Source organism: Hoplias malabaricus, chromosome 2 (assembly GCF_029633855.1).
Source record: "Hoplias malabaricus isolate fHopMal1 chromosome 2, fHopMal1.hap1, whole genome shotgun sequence".
In the NCBI taxonomy this organism is placed as follows: domain Eukaryota; kingdom Metazoa; phylum Chordata; class Actinopteri; order Characiformes; family Erythrinidae; genus Hoplias; species Hoplias malabaricus.
The window spans coordinates 80,539,761-80,562,001 of record NC_089801.1 but is presented as its reverse complement, the minus strand read 5'-3'; the positions used below and the strand labels follow the sequence as shown (position 1 = coordinate 80,562,001).

The 22,241-nt window shown below is 36.9% G+C and overlaps 1 protein-coding gene across 1 annotated transcript in view; it reads right to left on the bottom strand.

Moving 5' to 3' along the window:
- Positions 1 to 22,241, bottom strand: part of LOC136678448 (NLR family CARD domain-containing protein 3-like) — a 133,130-nt gene that overhangs the window by 3,278 nt on the left and 107,611 nt on the right. Inside the window, exons 12-16 of the mRNA XM_066656502.1 lie at positions 21,202 to 21,375; positions 20,045 to 20,215; positions 18,535 to 18,705; positions 16,153 to 16,326; positions 9,620 to 9,666 (exon numbers count right to left, since the gene is read on the bottom strand). Of these exons, the coding sequence (XP_066512599.1) occupies positions 9,620 to 9,666; positions 16,153 to 16,326; positions 18,535 to 18,705; positions 20,045 to 20,215; positions 21,202 to 21,375 (737 nt within the window). The remainder of the gene's footprint in view (positions 1 to 9,619; positions 9,667 to 16,152; positions 16,327 to 18,534; positions 18,706 to 20,044; positions 20,216 to 21,201; positions 21,376 to 22,241) is intronic.

Sequence of the window (22,241 nt, the reverse complement as noted above, 5' to 3'; positions counted from 1 at the left end):
ACAGAGCTCTGTGAACAGCCAGCCTCTTTACAATGACCTTTTGTGTCTTGCCCTGATTGTGTAAGGTGTCAATGGTTGTCTTTTGGACAACTGTCAAGTCAGCAGTCTTCCCCATGACTGTGTAGCCTACAGAACTAGACTGAGAGACCATTTAAAGGCCTTTGCAGGTGTTTTGAGTTAATTATCCGATTAGAGTGTGGCACCAGGTGTCTTCAATATTGAACCTTTTCACAATATTCTAATTTTCTGAGATACTGAATTTGGGGTTTTCATTAGTTGTCAGTAAAAATCATCAAATTAAAAAAAATAAACACTTGAAATATATCAGTCTGTGTGTAATGAATAAGTATACTATGCAAGTTTCACTTTTTAAATGGAATTACTGAAATAAATCAACTTTTTCATGATATTGTAGTTTTATGACCATTTTATTTTAGCCCCTGTATTTGATGGTGTAATTCAAAATCAAACTCAATAGGAGACAGTGGAAGTGAAATTTGGGTTTCCACTCAGCAGAATCAAGTTCACTAACTAGGAAATGTATCCAGTTGAAAACCTACATGCAGGAGTCTGCCATAAAATCCTAAGATATACATAAAACTACGGAGCCCCTAAAGTCTTACGGTGGAAAAATATTATGTTGAGACTTCATTTGTTTCCTCAATTTAAAAATCGTTTTCTGGCAAACATGACAGAGACAATGTGTTAGGAAACATGTTTGAGCACTCGGTTGTAATGTTTAAATAAGGAATAAACAAAAGTTTTTATAGACTAAAACATAGATGTTCAGGTAGAAAAGGGAGTCAAACTACCCTTATGGCAGTAATTGAGAAGCTCAAGGCAGCAAGTTCTGTCATCAGTTCTGATTCTTCTAGACCTTTCTGCATCCTTTGACACAGGATGTCTTCAATTGTTCCATCTGGAGATGCAAGAAGCCTAGGTGTGATTCTGGATGGCCAGCTGTTGTTCACAACCCATATAGCAAATCTGACACGTCATGCAGATTTCTACTATACACCCTTTCTTTCTAAAGAAAGAAAATCTGCTGGGATTGATTCAGCACAGACCATTACTAAAGGCCTCTATAGCTCTATAGCTCTAAGAGGCTGATTCTAACCAAGCAGTTGTAAATTAAAACTCAGTGTCAATTTTGGCAGCTGATTTTGATGTAGTTGTACATTTAATCTTTTGACAAAATGTATTATATTATTTATGTTTTAGCCATTTTTGTATACGCAGTTTTAGTTTAGATTTAGTCAGAAGCACTTTAGTTTTAGTCTATTCAATTTCATAAAACAATTTTCTTAAATTTAGTCATGTATTTTTTTTACTTTTTACAATGTTGGAAGCATAATTATATAATTAAAATAATCATAAAACTACATATTTTCATAACCGATACTTTAAAAGTTATGTTACATGTACAAACACCTTAAAGGAGCAATCTGTAATACTGACACCAAGTGTTTAATATGGGAACTAAAATACAGTTTCAAAACAGTAGAGGGATCTGTCTACCTCCTCCGCAGACCTGAAGCTCGACCAGATTGGTAGGCTGAGGAAAACAGCGCTGCTGTGCGCTGAGTCACACACAGACTTTAGCGGGAGAGAAAAAAGCTTGAGTATCGATCTTTTTACACGAGTATTCATCAATACCAATACCAGCATTGGTATCGATATTATCAATATTTGGATTGATCCGCCCACCTCTACTGAACATACATGAACAAGCAAAAGACGAGTTTAAAAACTTGGGACTGTAAGAGCTAAAATGATTTTGCCATCAACATATTTACACAGAAAGGTGTTCATTTCAGTAAAACATCTACCTATGCTGGAGTGTAACTTTGGTGGTACTCTAGCTTTTATAACCACATAGCCAGAGACAGAAAAGCACTTATTACCAGATGTCCAATGCTAAAAAGTGAGCTAATCAGGCTAAAGTTAGCAGGCGCTACCACTTGCTCTTATTCATCTGTAACTCTCAAAAGCCTAATTATAACACTGTCCTCAACAAATACAAAGTGTATCTCTATCCATTTCATTCACAGCCAGCCACAGAAAAGCACTTATCACAGAATTGATGTCTAACACGAAGAAGCGAGCTAATCTGGCTTAAGTTAACAGCTGCAAACCCTGGCTCACTGCACAGTAACTCTCAAAAAATAATTATAACTTCCTTAAACAAAACGTATCACTAACACCTGTGAAGGGAAATTTTAAATGTGTGTGTTTCTTTTACAAACGTGCTCATTGAATCACTAGTATTTAGTAGTAATTAGTAGTAATCACTGATGATTAGTAAAGGTCTTTGTTTTATATAAAAATGAGCTGTTTTATGAAATGTATGTTGCATTATTCTGTCTTTAGACTTTAGACTTCACCAACTAAGTCTTTTGTAGGAAAGGAATTTGATGGGAGTACACGGGAGTGCAGCTTGAAAGAGTTACACTCCTGCATCCAAAGTATCAAGGAAGTTTTTTCTGTTTTAACGAGCATGAGATCTAGCTGGTTCATAGAACTTTGTTTCTGCACTGTTATCTCTTTCTTCCCTTATAGATGGTTACAAAACAACTCCTTGTATGATCATGAAGTGCTTATGTGTGTGTGAGCGTATACAACAGAGTTTTTCCCTTTTGATAGAGCAGAGTAGAGGTTTAGTGCATGCTTTTAGCTGATCTCAATAAAGGTTACTCACAGACTACTTTCTCATTTGTTATTAGTTGATAATCGCGTGAGCCCTCTGCCCCGTGATTCAGAAGTTGCTTAGTATAGTAAACCATCAGTAGACCTGGCATAGCAGCCACAGAGGCTGTACTCTCCTTATTACAGCCCAGTGGAACACCACAGTCATTTAGAAGCTGTAATTTTAGGGTGGAAATACTACATAGTGTTCCTTTAAGTGAAAGGAAAAAATTGAAATAGCCACCACCGTTTTCCCTGCTTTTACAAGGCTTTACTGTCTAAATCCACCTTAAATGTTCAGACAAGTCTAGGCTGGTGTTTTTTTCCCCTTTAACCATAAATGTCATTTCAGGAGGTAGATCCTTCCTTCTTATTCACAATTTTTGTATTCAAGCATCTAGTTCCACCTAAAGTGGGTCCATTTTAGAGTCTTATTCTCCAGCTTCTTATTTCAATATTCATGGCCACCTTAAGCAACTATGCAAAGCTAAAGATAGCGCTATATAAACAAAGCTCGTTTTGAAACTAGTTATTACACTACTTATTTGCATTTTTATCAGTTTAAAACACACAAATAAGTGTACATCATATCACAAAAACATCTACCTAGTAGTGAAACGCTTTTTTGTGGTCTATTACTAAGCCTGAATTCTCCATTCCACCTTAAATAAGTGAATATGCCAGGTTTCTCAAAAACAACTATTGTTCCTTAATTCGTTTAAAACAACCACCACAGAGAAACACACATGAATCTGCATCAATTTATTTAAAACAAACAAACAAATAATGATTTTTGCAACTTTCAATCATTTTGTTATTAATGTACTTAGAATAAAACATACCAAACTCAGCCCTTACACCATTCAATCATCGCTATGCCTCACTTTCTTTATATAAAACACACAAACTATAGTGTTTACTCCTTTTAAACCATACATAGGCCTCTGTACTTCTAGATTTGTTTCAGAAATGATTTGCTGTTATGGAGTTTTGCATGAAATTATATCAATTTCTTTCCCTCTCTTTTCTGTGTTGTTCCAATACACATAAAGGAAATAAACGTGTATAACAAAATATGTTTAATTGCAATGATTTTCTGGGAGAAATTCAGGGGTGACAACAGTTTTGGCTATGATTGTATACTGAATGATATAAACAACGATTGACTGAAACGTAAAAAAATCAAAGTGAGTGTTTTATATTTATGCGCCTTGAGATGCCTTGACGATGGTGTTAAACTTTGGTTTGAGAAAAATAAAAAGACGGACTGTTTTTTTTTGTTTCTTATTCCTTGCAAATTTATGTTTTGATTTAAAATAAAAAAGAAATATTGTTTGTTTTTACATAATATGTATTTGGAATATGAAATGAAAATCAAATCCATCCATCCATTTTTCATTGTTTAATATCTGTTTTTAATATGTAAAAATAATGACCAAAAACAACATGGACTGTACATGGACACTTTGTCATATCTAAAATACAACCAGCATGAAGCTGAAAATTTTTTTTATCAGGGTCTGTTCTGTTTTGGCAGTAAAACTGGACAAAGTGCACAAAATTAGTTGCACGGTAGCGGCATATTTGTGTTTTGTGTAGTGAGTTGATGTGGGGAATATGTAGGATGACCAGACATCCTCTTTTTGAAACCTAAAAATGCATCTAGTCTGGATTTCTAAATCACCAAAAATTTTACTGTCCACAGCCTTTCCTCGTCCCGATTCTTGCCGTAAGCCCTTATCTGATGTCTGTTTGGCAACAAAAGAAAATCACAAGGAAATAAAAAATAGGAAAATGCTACATCTGTGTTTCCTGCTGCTCTCTCTTTTCTCAGGGCTGCTGTCTGTTTTAACCAGGACATCACCAAGGCCAGAGATAAACGGAGTCATGGTTAATGCACTAATAGGTTCAGATCATACAGATATATGCCACACGTTTAAATGATACGAACTTCTTCAAAGTTCAGAATGTGCTGCAGAAGGTGCTTGCAAACAATCAAATGTTGACATGAATGACACCAGATGCTCAAAAAAACTATTTTTTGGGAGTTGTCTCCTCTTCACTAAATCTATTTACTTTGACTTTATTCCTGCTGGCCACTCTCACTGTGAACAGAGCAGATGCTCTGGGGAAAGACTTTGAAACATTCATTCAACGTCTGTAACCGCTTATCCAGTTCAGGGTTGTGGTGGGTCTGGAGTCTACCCGGAATCATTGGGCGCAAAGCTGGAACACAACCTGGAGAGGGCACCAGTCCTTCACCGGGTCGGCACACACACACTCACACCAGTGGAAACTTCTGAGTTGCCAATACAACTACCACCGTATTTTTTGGGACCGTGGGAGGAAACAGGAGCACCCGGAGGAAACCCACATGGACACAGGGAGAACTTATTAATCAATGAAGCCCCCAAGACTCTGGAGCTGTGTAACAGAGACACTACCTGTTCAGCCACTGTGCTGCCCTGACTTTGGCACAATATTCTGAAAATAACTTAAGATATTTCTGAGCAATATCTGACCCTTACAGCAGGACAGTGAGGATGTAAGTTCTTTGATAGAGATGACTCATGATGCCATAGAAAAAATCTCACAATGTCTCTGTGAAGCGAGAGAACAGGGAGGAAACTGAAACTGAACATGCCCCTTCAGCAGCAAACAGCCATTACATCTTGCTGTTTTCCACATGCTGTGCATGACAATAGATTCCAATGGATTTTCTCTCTGCCACCATCAAGCACAAAGCCTTTAACTTGTGTTGTGCCATTCTCTTTGAACCAACCACAAAATAGCGTTGTTGTTATGTTTATTTCTGATTGGCTCTTTGAGTCGTAAAATGGGAGATTTCAACTAGCTAGAGTAATAGTTAACTGCTTACATTTAGTGCTCACCTACAGTTAGGGTATTGTAATATATAAATGTTTCATTCTACCTAGTGACTAAAACATATTACTCTGGCCCTGTCCCAGTACTTGAAAGAAGAACTTCAGGAAGCAGTCGTTATATATTTATCAAGCAATTTTACATCTGATTGATCAAATGTAAAGGAGCAGATGACTTAGTTGGGTAGTTGGCTTTATGAATGTGTGGTATGATGCAGACTTAGGAGAGGGGCACATCAAATGTACATATGGTGTGCTCGTGAGAACATTTGTTGTGTGAAATTACAGAAACCAGACACCTGTCAGCTTTGCACACTTTGCAGCAGTGCAAGGCTGGAAGTGGGAGTACTGGTGCAGGGCCTGTGATCAATTAAATTATTATCATGAGGAATATTTGAGGATGATTGTAGCTAACATTTTCTATTTTAGATCATTTGAAGCAGCAAAGGGTGAAGAAAAAACATGCCAATATATGCCTTTGCAGTTGTGGTACAAAAACGGCTCCACTATGCACTGCAATAATGGTTCAGGTGGAACAGGTGGCCAGATATGTTCTTCATCTACAGATTTGGAACATGATCTAAGGGCATGAACATTAATATATGCTGACCTATCATTGGATTATGAACGCCTACCTGGTAAATACACTCACTGTCCATTTTATCAGTTCCACATATCATATAGAAGCACAAATGTAGTTCTACATTTACTCACTGTACTCCATATGCTTCTCTGCATACTTTCCAATTCTCATTTCACGCCCTTCTTCAGTTGTCAGGATCCCCACCAAGCAAGTTTGATTTTGGGGCTGGATAATTCTCAGTGCTGTAGTGGCACTGGTGTGTTTAAGTGGGCCAAAAACGTATGCAGAGAAAAATATGTACTAAAATGTGCAATTGTAAAAACATATTTATCTGAATCTGAATTTTGAATATTTTAATTATATTTATGTGAAGGGCGGCACAGTGGTGCAGCAGGTAGTGTCACACAGCTCCAGGGACCTGGAGGTTGTGGGTACAAGTCCCACTCCGGGTGACTGTCCGTGAGGAGTTTGGTATGTTCTCCCCGTGTCTACATGAGTTTCCTCCGGGTGCTCTGGTTTCCTCCAACAGTTAAAAAACACATGTTGGTGTATGTTTATTGAATGTTTATTTCAAGTTTAATGTGCTTGGAATGCAGCATTATTAAATGATGTGCTACATCATGCAGGTAGTTTTCTTTTTTTTTTTTAGAGAGAGAAAATTAACAGACTCCCCAGAGCCATGATGCCAAGCTGAGATCTACAACTCCCAGAAAGGTGTGCAAGTGAGATCATCTGGCCCAACCAGTGTAGCAGAGAGAGACAGAACCAGATATAAGAGGCGCATGAAGCTTATCTTAAGTAAAATAATGATCATCTTTTCCATTTAATCCATTTCTGTTGTTTGCTCCTCTGCTGATGACACGCAGTGAATCATGGGGTATCCTGGCTGCTGAAGGATACTCCCATTGTGTTGCTCTCAGGAAGGACGACTATGGAGCTAAAACAATGACATAAGTATCTAAATCTGAATTTTGAATATTTTTATTATATTTACCTGAATATTTTATATTTGTATTGTTTTTGTAAGACATTTGATAAAATTGAAATTTTGAGGTGGTGAAATATTAATAATAAAAATTCAGAGTAAAAAATAACAGTTCACAAAAATAAAAATCTAGGCCAGAGGTAACCCAGTGGGTTTCTCAAGAAAAAGCTAACTTCCTTAGAGAGATGGATTGCAGTGTTTAACTGAATAAATACTGACTGAACTTCCTCCTAACTAATTTTTCTACATCACATCTCTGTTTACACCAAAACAGGGCAGATCTCTGGATTATAAACCATGAGTCTCACTAATTTTAGAAGATGCGACTGGACCTCTACTAGATACAGCACTGTATAATAATCAGACATTTACAGAAATGTAAGAATTTGTACACAACAATGGGTTCCCCGCTGTGCCTCGTATCATATTATTCTAATTAATAAATATAAAAGTATCACAGTTTAAATAAAATGTATTCACAATCTGACCATTTTCTAATGTAAACAAATATCATTTCTGTACAGCATCTTTTTGATAATATGCTGAAGTTCAGGGAAAAGCTCTGTTTTACTTGCCGTAGTGATATAATATAAACGACATGCAGTTTAGGACAGTTTATGGTCATGGAAATCCTATCTGTTCAAAAACAAACTACAAAACTGAGTACACTTCAGAACGACACTGAATCACTTTTTTAAAAAGAAAAGCGGTGATCATAGCAGGAGCTGAAAAGATTCAATCTGAATGTTGATGTATCATTAAATGCAGGCACCTTTACATTTAATTAACAAGAATAATATATACTTGATGAAGGAACAGGGCATTTTTGTAGAAGTATTTCAATTTCTAAGGGCTGAAAAAAAACTGAAAAATTGTGCTGTTTGTAATGGAGATTCACAGTTTTTAAAAATATTGATCAAACCACTAGTTCTCTAGTGTTGGGCTTTAATTGTTTAGAGATCTTGCCAGTTTTTGTATAACGTTAAAGGGAACAGCTGCAGTGAACTGGTCCGAAAGGCATGAACAGTATGGGTCCAGTGTTGGGTACGAACAGAGCAGCAGATATTCAGTCAGAAAGTGAAAGGCGCATGTCACAGGAACGCCTCCATGTATAAATAAGAGATTATTAAAATCTTTCAACTCGTCTGTCAGAGTGTCCAGTACTGTAAAAAAAACACTGTAATTATGAGAGCTCAGCTTTCATTTCCAGCCCCCAGAGTGAGGAAGAGCATTTACAGTTACTACTTTCATCTAAAGAACAGTAGCTGTAAATTAATATTACCTCCAAATTTAATTCTGGATTTCTATAAAAATGTAGTGTGATACCATGATTAAAATGAATTTGACTTGAATGCATCTAAAATCATGCTAGACCAGACTTTAAAGCACTACAGGCCCAGGAGCTGAACCCTGAGATGTGTCTATATGTGTACCATATACAGTCTTATTGGCAGTCACAGAACGAGGAGACATCGACCATTGTGCACGCAAGAGGGATATTTACACATGCCAAATGTAAAAAAAAGCCTTATGTGTCCCCAGTTCCAGCTGGTCTTAGTGCTCATGCATCAGTTAACATCCAGTACCCCAGCACAACACAACAACAAATCTGACAGCTCTGTGCTCTAGTAGCACATCCTGAACATGAACAGACTCAGTGACCACAGCCTGGCCTCAAAGCGCATCAGAGTAAAAAAAAACATGCCTGTCCAGAGGAGAAAGGCTGTGTACCCACTGTGAAGTAGAGGAGGTGGAGATGCACTTTCTCCTGCATTGTAAAAAGTACAAATACATGCAAGACTAATATTTACCAAACACAGAGCTGACATCTCAGAGTTAACTGAAAATCCTGATTCAGAGAAACTGAAAGAAGTGCTTGGAGACAGACAGAGGGCTGCTCTGGCTGGTAGATATGTATAGTAGTGTCAGAGTATGAGGGAGTGGGGTTCAACACATTAGTCATACACAGCAATAACATTGTGCCAAAATTGTAACTAATACACACAGAAAATATTAATATTTGTAGGGCTGAATGTTTTAATTACTTTAGTGTGTTGTGTGTGTGTGAGAAAGAGAGCTTTAGTGCACAGTCATATTTCAGAACAGTTTTAGATTCAGCATTTCAGAGTGTCCAGAGCAACCCTTAAAAATCTGTGATCTTGATCGGACCATCTGTAGGACCAGCTTTCAAATTTGTAGAACCAGTGTTTCTAATCACAGGCCATGTGTGACTCAAGGCTTGAAACATCAGCTTATTCCACAACACTTTTTCCCCACTTTGGCTTCTGAAATATCCTTACAATAAATTTCCACCTTATGCTAGCTTACACATCTTATTGTGAGATTACGGCATTATTTTTCTAAGAATTTTTTACTTTTTCCATTAAGTTTTTTTTTTCTTTTTTCTGCATTTACATAATTACCAAAATGTTATTGATGTATGGAAAACCCAGACAGAGAGAAAGAGAAAGAGAGAGAACCTACATTTTCTTGGTCCTGTTTTCATCCTGATCTCTCCTCCATGCTCCAACCTACAACACACACGCACACACACACACAGTTGTGAGTTGATGGTTGTGTTTGAGTGGTGTTTGTTCTCACTGTTCTCTCTGAGCCCCACATTCAGCTTCATTACAGCGTCATTCATTGATGTCATTTTTGGAAACAGAAGAAAGATCATCATCTGTGGTGTTTCATCTTCTCTGTCTTTTTATCACAGAGAAATATTCTGTTTCTCTTTCTCTGTGTTTCATTTCCTCCATTTCCCTCTATTCCTCTCAGCCTTCAACACGGAATAATGCAGCAGAGTCGCTCTTCTACAACTGCTCCATTAAAACCTTTCTAGATCCTAGACTCAGCTGCTCATTTATTAGGTTATTCTGCTTTGTACCTGCTCTCACTGACCATTTCATCACAGACCCCTACACTGCCCGACCAACACAACTCACACACTCTAATATTTCACTGGACCACCTTTAGCTTTGATTTCGCTCAACATTCACCACAGCTCTGTTTCTACAACACAACAACATTTGTTGTGTTAGTGTGTGTTGTGCTGGTACACTGTCATATTTTATATTTATTACATGTATTTCAATCAATTTCAATATTTCAATGAATAGTACTTTACTCAAATTGGAAATATTCCAATGTGAAATAATGGATTTCTATGTTGATGAACAATAAGTCATATAGATCAAAAGAAATACAAAAAATGTCTGAAATATCACTTTATGTGTAATGAATTTAAAATATTACGGTTTACCTCTGAATGAAATTGATTAATTAGTTTTTCACATTATTCAAATGATCATTATCTGATATTATCTGTTACATATTAGCACACTTATTTTTACTGAATTAGAATAACATATGTACAGTGAACATTGTTTAACATCACTGCATTCTCATTATTGAAAAAATAAATGTAATACTATCAAATAAACATAAGAGCACACTGCTGAGACAATGCAACAAACAGGTCACTGTCCTGGCGGACAGATGGTGGAACGAAATTCCACTGGCTGTCTGAACAGCAGACTCTCTTGCAGTCTTCAAACGCAGACAGAAGACCCACCTCTGTGTGACCCACTTAAAGGAGCATTAATCTAACTGCACACCGAAACAGACTCTATTGCACTTATACAATGCTAAACACCTTTCTTTCTAGGTATGAGGACTGATGGAGGAGAGATGCTGTGCATTGCACTTACTATTTTTAGTTCTTTCTAGGTATCAGCACTGACCCTTTCTCTGGCAGCATCTTAGTTCAAGAGGAGCTTGGACTCAAACCTATATTTACTAGCTAGGATAAACATTTTGTCTGAACACTAAGCACATTTTTTGCTCTAGATAAGAGTGTCTGCTATAATGCAGTAAATGAAAAACAATTTCAAGTGTAATGGGGAAAAAACCTAAAGGTAATGTTACTTAAGTACTGGCGACAAGCTGATTATTTTTTTAAAGTAAAAAAAACAAAAAACAAACAAAAAAAAAATAGATTTCTAGTGTACACCACTTTAATGCTTTTAGAGGATCTATGTTTACAAGGAAAGAGTTTGTAGATTTGTATTTAATTTTGAACAGCACAAGTGCCTACTAAGTGTTAGTGGACGTTTGTCTTGCCAATTAAAAAAAAAAGGACCTTCCTTATTGTGGTGTTTATTGATGTCACGTATCACTGGGCGGACTGACGGAGGTGGACGCACTTGCTAAAACACAGTAACTTATTTACAAGACAATATAACCATACAAAGACAGACTAAGATAACTAGAGGGAAAACAAACAAAGAAAGACTGAGACAGAGAAACTTGGAAACAATGACTTGAACAGAGAAAGGGAACTGGACATATAAACCTAGGAAGAGAGAGCTAAACATACAAAGAGAGGAACAGACTAATCTTAGACAGAGCTAAATAGACATTTGAACAGCCAAAGAAAGCTAAACAGACTAAACTTGAACATAGACATAAACAGAGTAAACATACAAAGAGACAAAAGAGATACAAAGACTGACTTGGAGGGTATAAGAAATAAGCAAGACAGACAAAAACAACAAAAAAGAGTACAAAACACAGGTGAAATGTCCGACGAGAGAAAGTGAGAGAAGGGGACTTAAATACAAAACCCAGATGAGACGTACCTGAGACAGATAACGAGGGGGCAGGGTAACAAATAAGACACAGACGAGGAGGCGGAACAAAGGCGGGACAAGGGAGGAGACAAGGACACAAGGGAGGAGACAAGGTGTGGGTTTCCTCCGGGTGCTCCGGTTTCCTCCCACAGTCCAAAAAAACATGTTGATATGTGGATTGTGAGTGTCCGTAGGTGTGAATGTGAGAGTGTATGTTGCCCTGTGAAGGACTGGCGCCCCCTCCAAGGTGCATTCCCGCCTTGCGACCAATGATTCCAGGTAGGCTCAAAGAGTCTCAACATATCGGCCACTGTAAAGGATGTGGCTTTGTCAGATCACTACTGTGTGTTCTTTGATATGTGGGTCTCACCAGTCATCACGGACAGAAGAGTTTGTGTCAAGAAAAGGATTATAAAGGACTGCACAGCTACACTTTCTGCTGTTGAATAAAGATAAAACAGATTATTTTATTTGGGAACAGCAATGAGACACAGATTGGCTGCGTCTGGACTTGGGAGCCCTCAAATCTAAAAAACTGTCTCGCAACCTTGGTGTATTAATGGACTCAGACTTCTGACTAAACCAGACCTGGAGAAACTTATCCATCCTTTTATTTCTAGAAGATTTGATTACTGTAATGGTCTCTTAACCGGACTTCCAAAAAAAGAGCATTAAAGCTTCAGCTGATTCAAAACACAGCTACCAGAGTTCTCACTAGGAGCAAAAAAAGAGATCACATCACCCCATCCTCAAATCCTTACACTGGATACCAGTCTGTTACAGAATAGACTTTAAGGTGTTATTACTGGTCTTTAAACATCTTAATGGGGTATTTAACTTAACCAGTGTATTTAGCAATATATAGCAGAGCTCTCAGATCTTTAGGAACTAGTCAGTTAGTCCTGCCTCAGGTGAAAACTAAACATGGAGAAGCAGTGTTTAGCTACAGTGCCGCTCTTAAATCAAACCAGCTGACTGAGAATATTATAAGAGCCCCGACTTTAGACACTTAAATCAAGACTTAAAACATTCCTGTTTGAGCTGGCTTATAGCCTTTAGTTATTTTCTTTTATTGTATCATTTTAAATTCTTTTAATCATTTTTATCATGTTTTGTTTTACTCTTATGTATTTCCTTTTATTGTACTATTTTAATTGTTTCAATGGACATTCATGATTTTTATACTTGCTTTTAATTTAACTGTTTTTTTCTGTCAAGCACTTTGAATTGCTCTTGTATGAAAGGTGGTCTATAAATAAACCTGCCTTGCCTTGGGTTATAAAAGTGCTATGTATAAAGTTTTATCCAAAAAAAACCCCACAGCCCTCAAAATAAGATGTTTCCTTCAGTGTAGACTGTTGCTTTATCAGAAGTTCAAACAGCTTTTCCCAAAGTCAAATTCAAGCACTTTTCAGGTCAATTTTCATGCTTTTACAACACCTTACAGCTGTAGTAAATTGCATATTTATTTAAATACATACATACTCAAAATTATCACTTCACTTTTTATATATTTTTTAAAAAGGGACGAAAAACATCCAGAACTGTATGTGGTAATAGCAGAAGGATAAGAATTTAAAATTAAAGTTTCAAAATGTGTCACCTGTTTATAAGTAGACTTTATAAGTCTGCATTTATACTTTTTGTCATGTGCTTTTGTGTGCAAAATATTTAAACGTGCATGTTTATATTTTCGCCTTGTGACTTTGTGCCCTCTTGTATTGGCATGAAAATGATGCAATAAAAACTAGAATTACCCAATTGTATTACACACAGTGCACATCATTATGCCTTCAAATTCAACAGCTAGCAGTGTACATAAGCATTAACATTCAAATGTTCTCGAAATTTTTCCACTACAGTGTACCTTTCATGTGACTCAAGAGTTCGACTCTCCTAGTGTAAAAAGCTGCAGGTGCTTTTTGCAGACTTTGCGGGAGGCTACTTGTGAGTTTTGTCTTTTTTTTCTAACTAGCGCTCACTAAAACAGCAACCTCCCAGCATGGTGACGAAGTTCTCCATTTTTCAATTTGGAAACCACAGAGTCATTACTTCTGGGTGATCCCAGTCAAATAATCATAGATCACCAAAAAGAGTCAGAATTCCAATCATTATCATACAAATAGGTGCTAGCAAGTCCAAGTGGAGCAGTTTTAGGCTCTGGGACTTATTTTATTTCTCTATTTAATAAGCAAAATATTAATTTAGATTAGCATTTCCAAGCACTTTCTCAAAAATTTCATCACTGTTCAAACCTTGAAAATACAACATTAATATTTTCAATATTTTCAAGAACTGAATGCGCAGTTTTAAACTTTCCATGTGAAAGCAGCTTCATGTGGCACCACAGTGGTACCACCTGCACTTAAAACCTATGTATGACATGATGCAAAAACTGTACAGTAATTGTGCTGAATGCACAATCACTAAACAGCTATATTTTAAATTGTAACAGCATTTCAAGAGTTCGAGGATTTAGATAAGGTTTATTCAAGCAATATACAATTAATAAAGACTTTGTAGATAGTATTAGCACAGAAAATTACATAATTTGTTCAGGGCTGAAGACTTTAATTTGTAAATAAAACAGAAACACTACTAGATATTTATAACATTTTTTGAGGCCGTCCACTGAATAATTTAAATGAATAAATTGTTGTTTATATATTGGTGTCACGCCCTCGTCATGTCTGTTTCCCAGGCCATGTGCTCTTTTAGCACATGGCTATGTTTGTTGTTGTTTCTTGTCTCCGCCTTTGTTCCGCCTCCTTGTTCGTCACCCTCATTATCTGTTTCAGGTGTTTCTCGTCTGTTCGTGTATTTAAGTCCCCTTCCCTCACTTCCTGTTTGTCGAACATTTCACCTTTGTTTTGATTTTTCCCAGTCGTGTTGTTTCTCCTTTCTCTTTTGTCATATCGGTCGTGTTATTTAGTCTGTCTGTCTCTGCAGTTTCTTTTTGGCCGTTACCTATCATCGTTTCGTTCCCCAATCTAGCCTGTCCTTGTTATAGTTTTGTTTCAGTTCTCAGTCGTTGTGTTGCCTCATCTGTTTCCTGCTTCGTGTTTGCCCTCAAGTCTATTAGTGTTTGTTTTGGATTTGGTTTCATTAAAGTTCTCCGTGTTTTAGCAAGTGCGTCCGTCTCAGTCAGTCCGCAATTGGTACTTTATTTGATTAATTCATTTTTTAAATTTCTTGTTCTCTTTTCAATTAGGTTTTTTTAAATATATATATATCTTAATCCTGTGTCTGAATAACAGAAAATTAGAATGAGCGAACCTGTGTGACACCTGCGGTTACAAAACAGACTTACAGCCTTGAGGCTCAACATTTTTCCACAAGTAGGAGTGAAATTGGTCTAAATAAGTCTTCACAGGAATTATTTAAAAAAATGTAAAGCTGCTAACTTATTAAAAGAACATTTCTAGGAAAAGTCATGAAAGGAGGGTTAAGCTGCAGTCAAATGACTAGGGTGGCACTTCAAGGTATAAGTAGGTAAACCAGGTGCAGTGTTTCTGGTGTTAAACCATTCGGAATTGAGCTTGTAGAACAAGTATGTGGGAGTTGAACACCACAATGTTGCTCATTTTATGTTTTTTTTTTGCTTATTTATTTATTTATTTTTTATAAGTGACACAGGATTTTGACTGATGTTAAATAACCACAGCCAGTTGACTTTATGCAATTTGACAGGCAGCAGATAAATATCAGTTTTTTTAAATGATGTTTACATTTTGCAAAACAAATGGCAATAATGATGTAAATGTCTGCATAGCACAAACTGAAATATTTGCAAAACGTAGGAAAATAATTCAAAGTAATAAAGCAATAAAATCAAAATTAACAAATATGTTAAACAATTCAAAATAATAAAAAAAAGGAACGGTTCCACAGGGCGTGTCTTCATTCTGAATTTGGAATGAAAATTTTGCTCATGCAAAAAGAAAATATGCATTTTGCATTAGCAAAATCTTCTGTCTGCAAGCTCCGGCAAGCATATTTTCATGCGAAATGAAAATGTCAGTATAGGCAGGAATTACCCATGACACTAATATCTAGGACAAGTAAGATGTCCAGCTTTATAGAAATAACAGATGATACCAAATTACAGTAGTTCATCACACAAATACAGAAAGCCACATAAAGAGACCGTTATATGGGCTTAGTTTTACTTCAGTGTCTCACAAGCCTTCAGCCTGACAACAGTTACACACTGAACAGTGGAGACAGAGCGGTGAAGGGTGATACTCTAACCTTTAAATACTACTAGAGCAGAGCAGAGGCTAAATGAAGAAGGAACAATGAGCTGTAGAGCTTTATAGAAATACAGTAACAGCAGATGACATCAGTAACTGAACACACACAAATACAGAAAGCTGTCCGTACCTGAGTGTGTCCAGTCTGCAGTGTGGATCCTCCAGTTTAACAGAGAGCAGCTTCACTCCTGTGTCTCCTGGGTGATTGTAGCTCAGATCAAGTTCTTTCAGGTGTGAGGGGTTTGAGCTCAAAGCTGAAGCCAGAAAAGCGCAGCCATCCTCTGTAATCATGCAACCAGACAATCTGCAGAGAGCAGGCAATAAGACAGAGAGAGATCATTAAAATAGCTGATATGTATTTACTGTTACACAAACATGATGTTGTCTAGTAAAAACAAGTAACCATTAATTTCTGTATGTTTTGCATAAAAAATGTTGAAAATTATGAAGCACAAAGTTCATTCACAAAAGATTTTATTAAAAGGTGCACTATGCGAGGTTTTGCCAGCAGTGGTCGCAGTACCATCTCAGAGTCAAACAAATGATTATTCAGTGACGTCCTATTTCCTGCCTCAACCACACCTCTAGTCATGTTTAACTTCTCGTTGCTGAGAGCAAAAGCTAAAAAGGTCACACTGACTCACTCAGTCTGAGCTTATAATACTCAAAACAAAGGAATAATATCCATAAAAGCTAATGATATCATGCAAGTCACTCAAGAATACTGACACAGAACATTACAATGACAAAGAAAATAATATTTACTTGGTGCTTTTCCATCACCCAAATAACTTCCAGAAGTCCACAAACACCAACACAAAGGAAACAAACCAACACAGAAAACAAAAGTCCAGGGAGAACAGGAGTAGTTACTGTGCTCTGGGGCCACACTGTGTGGACAGAGAGGCTAGTCATTCTCTGAGGTGTGAAAGCAATACAGCGACGGCACAAAAGAGCACATTTCACCAGCATGAGGGAGCTCTGCTCACCGGCGTATAGGTGACAAAATCAGACATTATGCCTAGGCCAGGACGGCAGAAAAACTACGCTCCTACAGGTTCAGAGTGCAAATACAAACAAAAAAAAACATGACTGAGTGAGCCATGGCAAGCCGAGTGGCAGTGAATTCAAGCTCTCCCTCTTTTCAGTATTTAGTGTTTCATTCGTTTTTTCTGCTCTACCTTAAATGGTGCTGATGAACTTTGTGTTTTCATTCATTCATTGTCTGTAACCACTTATCCAGTTCAGGGTCGTGGTGGGCCTGAAGCCTACCTGGAATTACTGGGCACAAGGCAGGAACTCACCCTGGAGGTGGTGCCAGTCCTTCACAGATCGACATACATTCTATGGACACTTTTGAGTTGCTAATCCACCTACCAACGTGTGTTTTGGACCGTGGGAAGAAGCCAGAGCATCTGGAGGAAACCCACTTGGACACAGGGAGAACACACCACTCCTCACAAACAGTCACCCGGAGTGGGACTTGAACCCACAACCTCCAGGTCCCTGGAGCTGTATGACAGCGACACTACCTGCCACCCTACATTGTGTTTTAACACTGATAAAGGTAAATGACTCTGAAAAAAGTAAATAATGCACTGTTTAAAAGCCCTGAATTTAAAGAACCAAGCATGACAGTAACTTTAAAAGTTTCATTTACAGTTTGAATGAGAAATCCGAATAAAGAAATGGTGAATAAGATGCTAATTTCAGGCTTGTGTGTTACACAATATGTAACTGCAGCATCATTTAAGGTGAAATATTAAAATCAGCTCTCCCAGTCCCCCAGAAAGCAGTACTCCAGACTGCCATGGCACAACATCAGTATGGAGAGGAGACACTGACCCAGGAAAGCACTTCTAGGAGAATAATCATGAGTTCAGAATCCTTTTGAAGCCTTTCAGCAGAACTTAGTGTTCTTTATATTAGGAAAAAATCAGTCCAGTCAGGTTTTTTCTCACTCTGTGTTGGTTGTTTTTGCAGAAGAATGTGTTAATCTCAGCAGAGGAACATGTGAATTGTTTTGTTGTTCTGAATATTTGTTAGTGGAATCCACCATCCATAATTGATAACAGCAGAACAGTGTAGCTTTTCTATTCTACTACACCTTTTCACTCAGTCAGGTCAGAGTCAGTTGATACTATATAAATGTGTATAAATGTGTTTAAAATATTATAATACCTTAATTTACTTTTAGTTAGTTTTTCATTTTATTTGTCTAAATTTGTATAGATAAATAAATCTTTTCATTCTATGTATTACCCCAGCTACATTGTAAATGAGAGGGTGAAAAGATCTTTTTTTATTATTATTCTGCTTGGTTTTCTGTGTTGAAATCTTAATCAGTATGTGGAGATGTAATCTACATATAATCTAATAATTCAACAAATGTCTTTTACTTAATATGTTGCATTATACTCTCTAAAATTAAATATTATCTTGTTTGTTAAGATGTAGGAAACTCATGCTGGTAAAACATTAAATTTCAAGAATGAACTGACAGAACTCTGACCTGAGTGTCTCCAGTTTACAGTCTGAACCCTTCAATCCAGCAGAGAGCTTCTCCACTCCTGAATCCTGCAGGTCATTGTTACTGAGGTCCAGTTCTTTCAGGGAGGAGTTCACCAGTAAAACTGAGCCCAGATCTTCACAAGACTTTTCTCCAAGTTTACACCAAGTTAGACTGTAAAGAGAGAGGACATTACTCACTAAATATATTACCAGGAATACTTCTGAAATGTATAAGAAATGCAAGATGATTTCATGCAAAGCTATTTTTCGTATTTTTACTTGGCTAGGAACACATTCAGTCACATTCATGTCACATTCAGAGACATAAGGAGAACTGTTAAATATTCCTTTTTTTAATACAGTGGTTGATTTTGCTTATGACATTCAGAAGGGTGCCTTAGAAAGAGTTTATAGTTTGTGATCATGTGAATTTATTGTAGAACCTTTACTGAAACTCACTAATGTTTTTAACCTCTGTCTGTTTTGGATTTGTGTCATTTCTGAGTTGTGGATGGAGATCAATTTCAGTAAAACACACCTGTGAGGAAAATCAGCTGACAAAGGTTTAATTGTTTAGGCACAGACATCAATATTTAAAGTAACCTGAAATCAGAATGGACTTCTTTCACCTTCTTAGGTTATATTCTTGGTTACATTAACACTGTATGCTTGGATTTTGTATTTAAACTGTTAAATTATTCATGTACATTGTAAGTTTTAGTACATTACTAAGTATATATACTCTACTCAATTTATAACACGTTTAAATGTGTTAAAAATGTCAGCTTAAATAAAAAAATTATCATTTTTTTTATAAAAAAAAATTAATGGGGTTATTTTAAAAGATAATGGTAGTTTTGTGGAGTAAACACTGGAGACTTTTTTTTTGTGTAAGATCTCCAATTTTTCAGCTTGCTCTTTGTGCCAGGTGAACATTTTCGAAGTGATTTTTTAACCAGTGTAACTGAAATGTTCCTGCTGCTCTTTACTTCATATCTGCTGGCAGTCTGTGAGTATGGACAATTCACAGACAGTGGTTTTGGGAAGTGAATGGGATCATATAGATAAACCCTAAAGTTAGGTATTTACTGATGACATCAGAGAATACTGCACTGGCATGAGGAGAGATTTGGAAAAGGTTAAGCCATTACATTCACAAAAACAATATCACTACTTACTGTAATAATGTTATTTTTTATACTAGTATTGAGGGGGTTGTCTGTTTTTTTAACAAATAATACTTCTCAGATAAAAAGTTTTAGAAATCTCATTTTCTCAGGTGCCTACAATTTTTGCAAAGTACTGTACATTCCCACTAACAACTAAAGATGTATGATGTAGTTCTGATTCTCATGTCATCTGATTTATGGTGAGATAATGAGCATAATGTTATAGACCCACTTAGGTGTGAATTACTTAGTTTGTATTAGATTTTCATAACATAAAAATTTTCTTGTTTGTAAAGATGTATAAAACACATGTTTGTGAAAGTCTGAACTGACAGAACTGACCTGAGTGTCTCCAGTTTACAGAGTGAACTCTTCAGTCCAGCAGAGAGCTTCTCCACTCCTGAATCCTGCAGGTCATTGTTACTGAGGTCCAATTCTTTCAGGGAGGAGTTCACCAGTAAAACTGAGCCCAGATTTTCAAAAGACTTTTCCCCAAGTTTACACACAGTTAGTCTGTAAAGAGAGAGGACATTACTCACTGAATAGTTACAGGAACATTTCTGAGATTATGAAATGCATGTTGATTTTGCAGTCCTCATTAAGACATTAAACATTAAAATTAAAGAAATTAAATATGGACCTATTTATCCACATCATGTTTGTAATGTGATGAACGTCTGTTCATCTGTGTCAGTCAGTAGAGGGCACTGCCCCTAATAATGCACATTACAGATAAAATTAAAAACACTGTTAATCGTTAATTTGACTTTATAGCTCACTAAAAATAATTTTCGACATACAATGCATTACGAGTACACAAACCTTTATTTTATGACCGACTGCCTGACAGAGGGTTTATTGAGACATTTGGGATTCTGCCTCGGCTTCGCTACAGCATAGAGACTTCACTCACTGATCAACCACACTTTTCAGACAAGGACAACTGCTGTATTAAACTTTAAGCCAAACCAGAGAAATTGTTTAAGTAACAGTTGCGACAAAACTATATCCTCCAAGAATCTGTTCCACTCTCTAAGAGCAGGCACAATGGGATAGGATTATTTACTAGTAAACTGGGGGAAAAGACTGAGACAAAAGTATATGCTACAACATGGACCTCTATCCTATGTGGTTCCTTGCTTTTCTTTAAGAACAGGTGTTACACCTAACTCTTACATGTATCTCCTTATTTACAACACTAGACATAAACAGACACACAAGAATCCAGACATTTATAAGAGTGCAATAAAATAAAGTTTATTTAACAATTAGATTAATGGTTCTTAACTATGGAGAGAGATTAGTCTCAAAATACTTTACAAATGTGTAAATGTTAATCCACAAATCCAATCTGTGTCTCACGGTCTGCAGTCTGTACAAATACAGCTACATTCATTTTAAATTTTGACATATTTCAAAGAGCTTTAACTAATCAAAGACTCACTTTTACAGATGGTCTTTAATTTTTCCATTCAGGAATGAAATCACAGAAATCTCACCTGAGTGTCTCCACTTTACAGTTTGAACTCTTTAATGCCTCAGAGATGATCTCCACTCCTGAATCCTGCAGCTCAGTATCTCTGAGGTCCAGTTCTTTCAGGGGTGAGTTTGGAGATTTCACAGCAGAGCTGATAGTTTCATAGGAATTCGTGGACAGGTTACAGCGAGCCAATCTACAGATGGAGGTAAAACCAGAGCAGAATTCAGAGGAACCTAGAATTATGAGACTTGTTATACTAAAAATAAAATACTACTTTAATAAACTTAGTGTGTGTGTGTGTGTGTGTGTATATATATAATATATATATATATATATATATATATATATATATATATATATATATATATATATATATATAAAAGACTGCAAGGGAAGCTCAGCTTCCCCTAAAATGTCAAAAAATAAGTGATCAAATATATACTGTTGTGTGTACATGTCATTGAATAAATATGCACTACAACGCGCTCAACTTTTGTTCAGAATCAGCTTCTTATCACTGGTAAAGACACGGCTTTCCTCTCAATCATCCGCGCAGATTCACAGTGACTTAAACAGTGCGGACGCTGAGCATCCACAGAGCTCAATAGCGAAGCAGCGAAGGGCAGCGAAACGAGAAGACGAGTCATTGGATAAATGCTGGGCTTTGTCCCGCCCATCGGACGCTCAGCGTCTCTGGGGGTCTATGAGGCAGTGGGCTGGCCTCGGCTGGCCCGGACGCTCAGCTTCTGCATGATGATTGGATGATCTGTCTGAGGCTGAATCCCTTTTTGATTGACAGCGAAATGAGCGAATCAGCGATCCTTTGGTTTAAAGATCCGAGGGAGCATTACATTTTCATTCTGTTCTGCGTTGAACCAGACTTTCTTAAACCTCTTAGCGGCATTTTCTTTGTTAAAAACAACTAGTGACAAATCAAGCTTCTATTTCTGGTGGGTATTTTGTAGCTGCTTGTGTTTGGAGACTGACTTCTATCACTCTTTCTGACTTGTATCACAGTTTTTAGCGGGTGCTGCTGAGCCCCTCCACCGTCACAAAGCA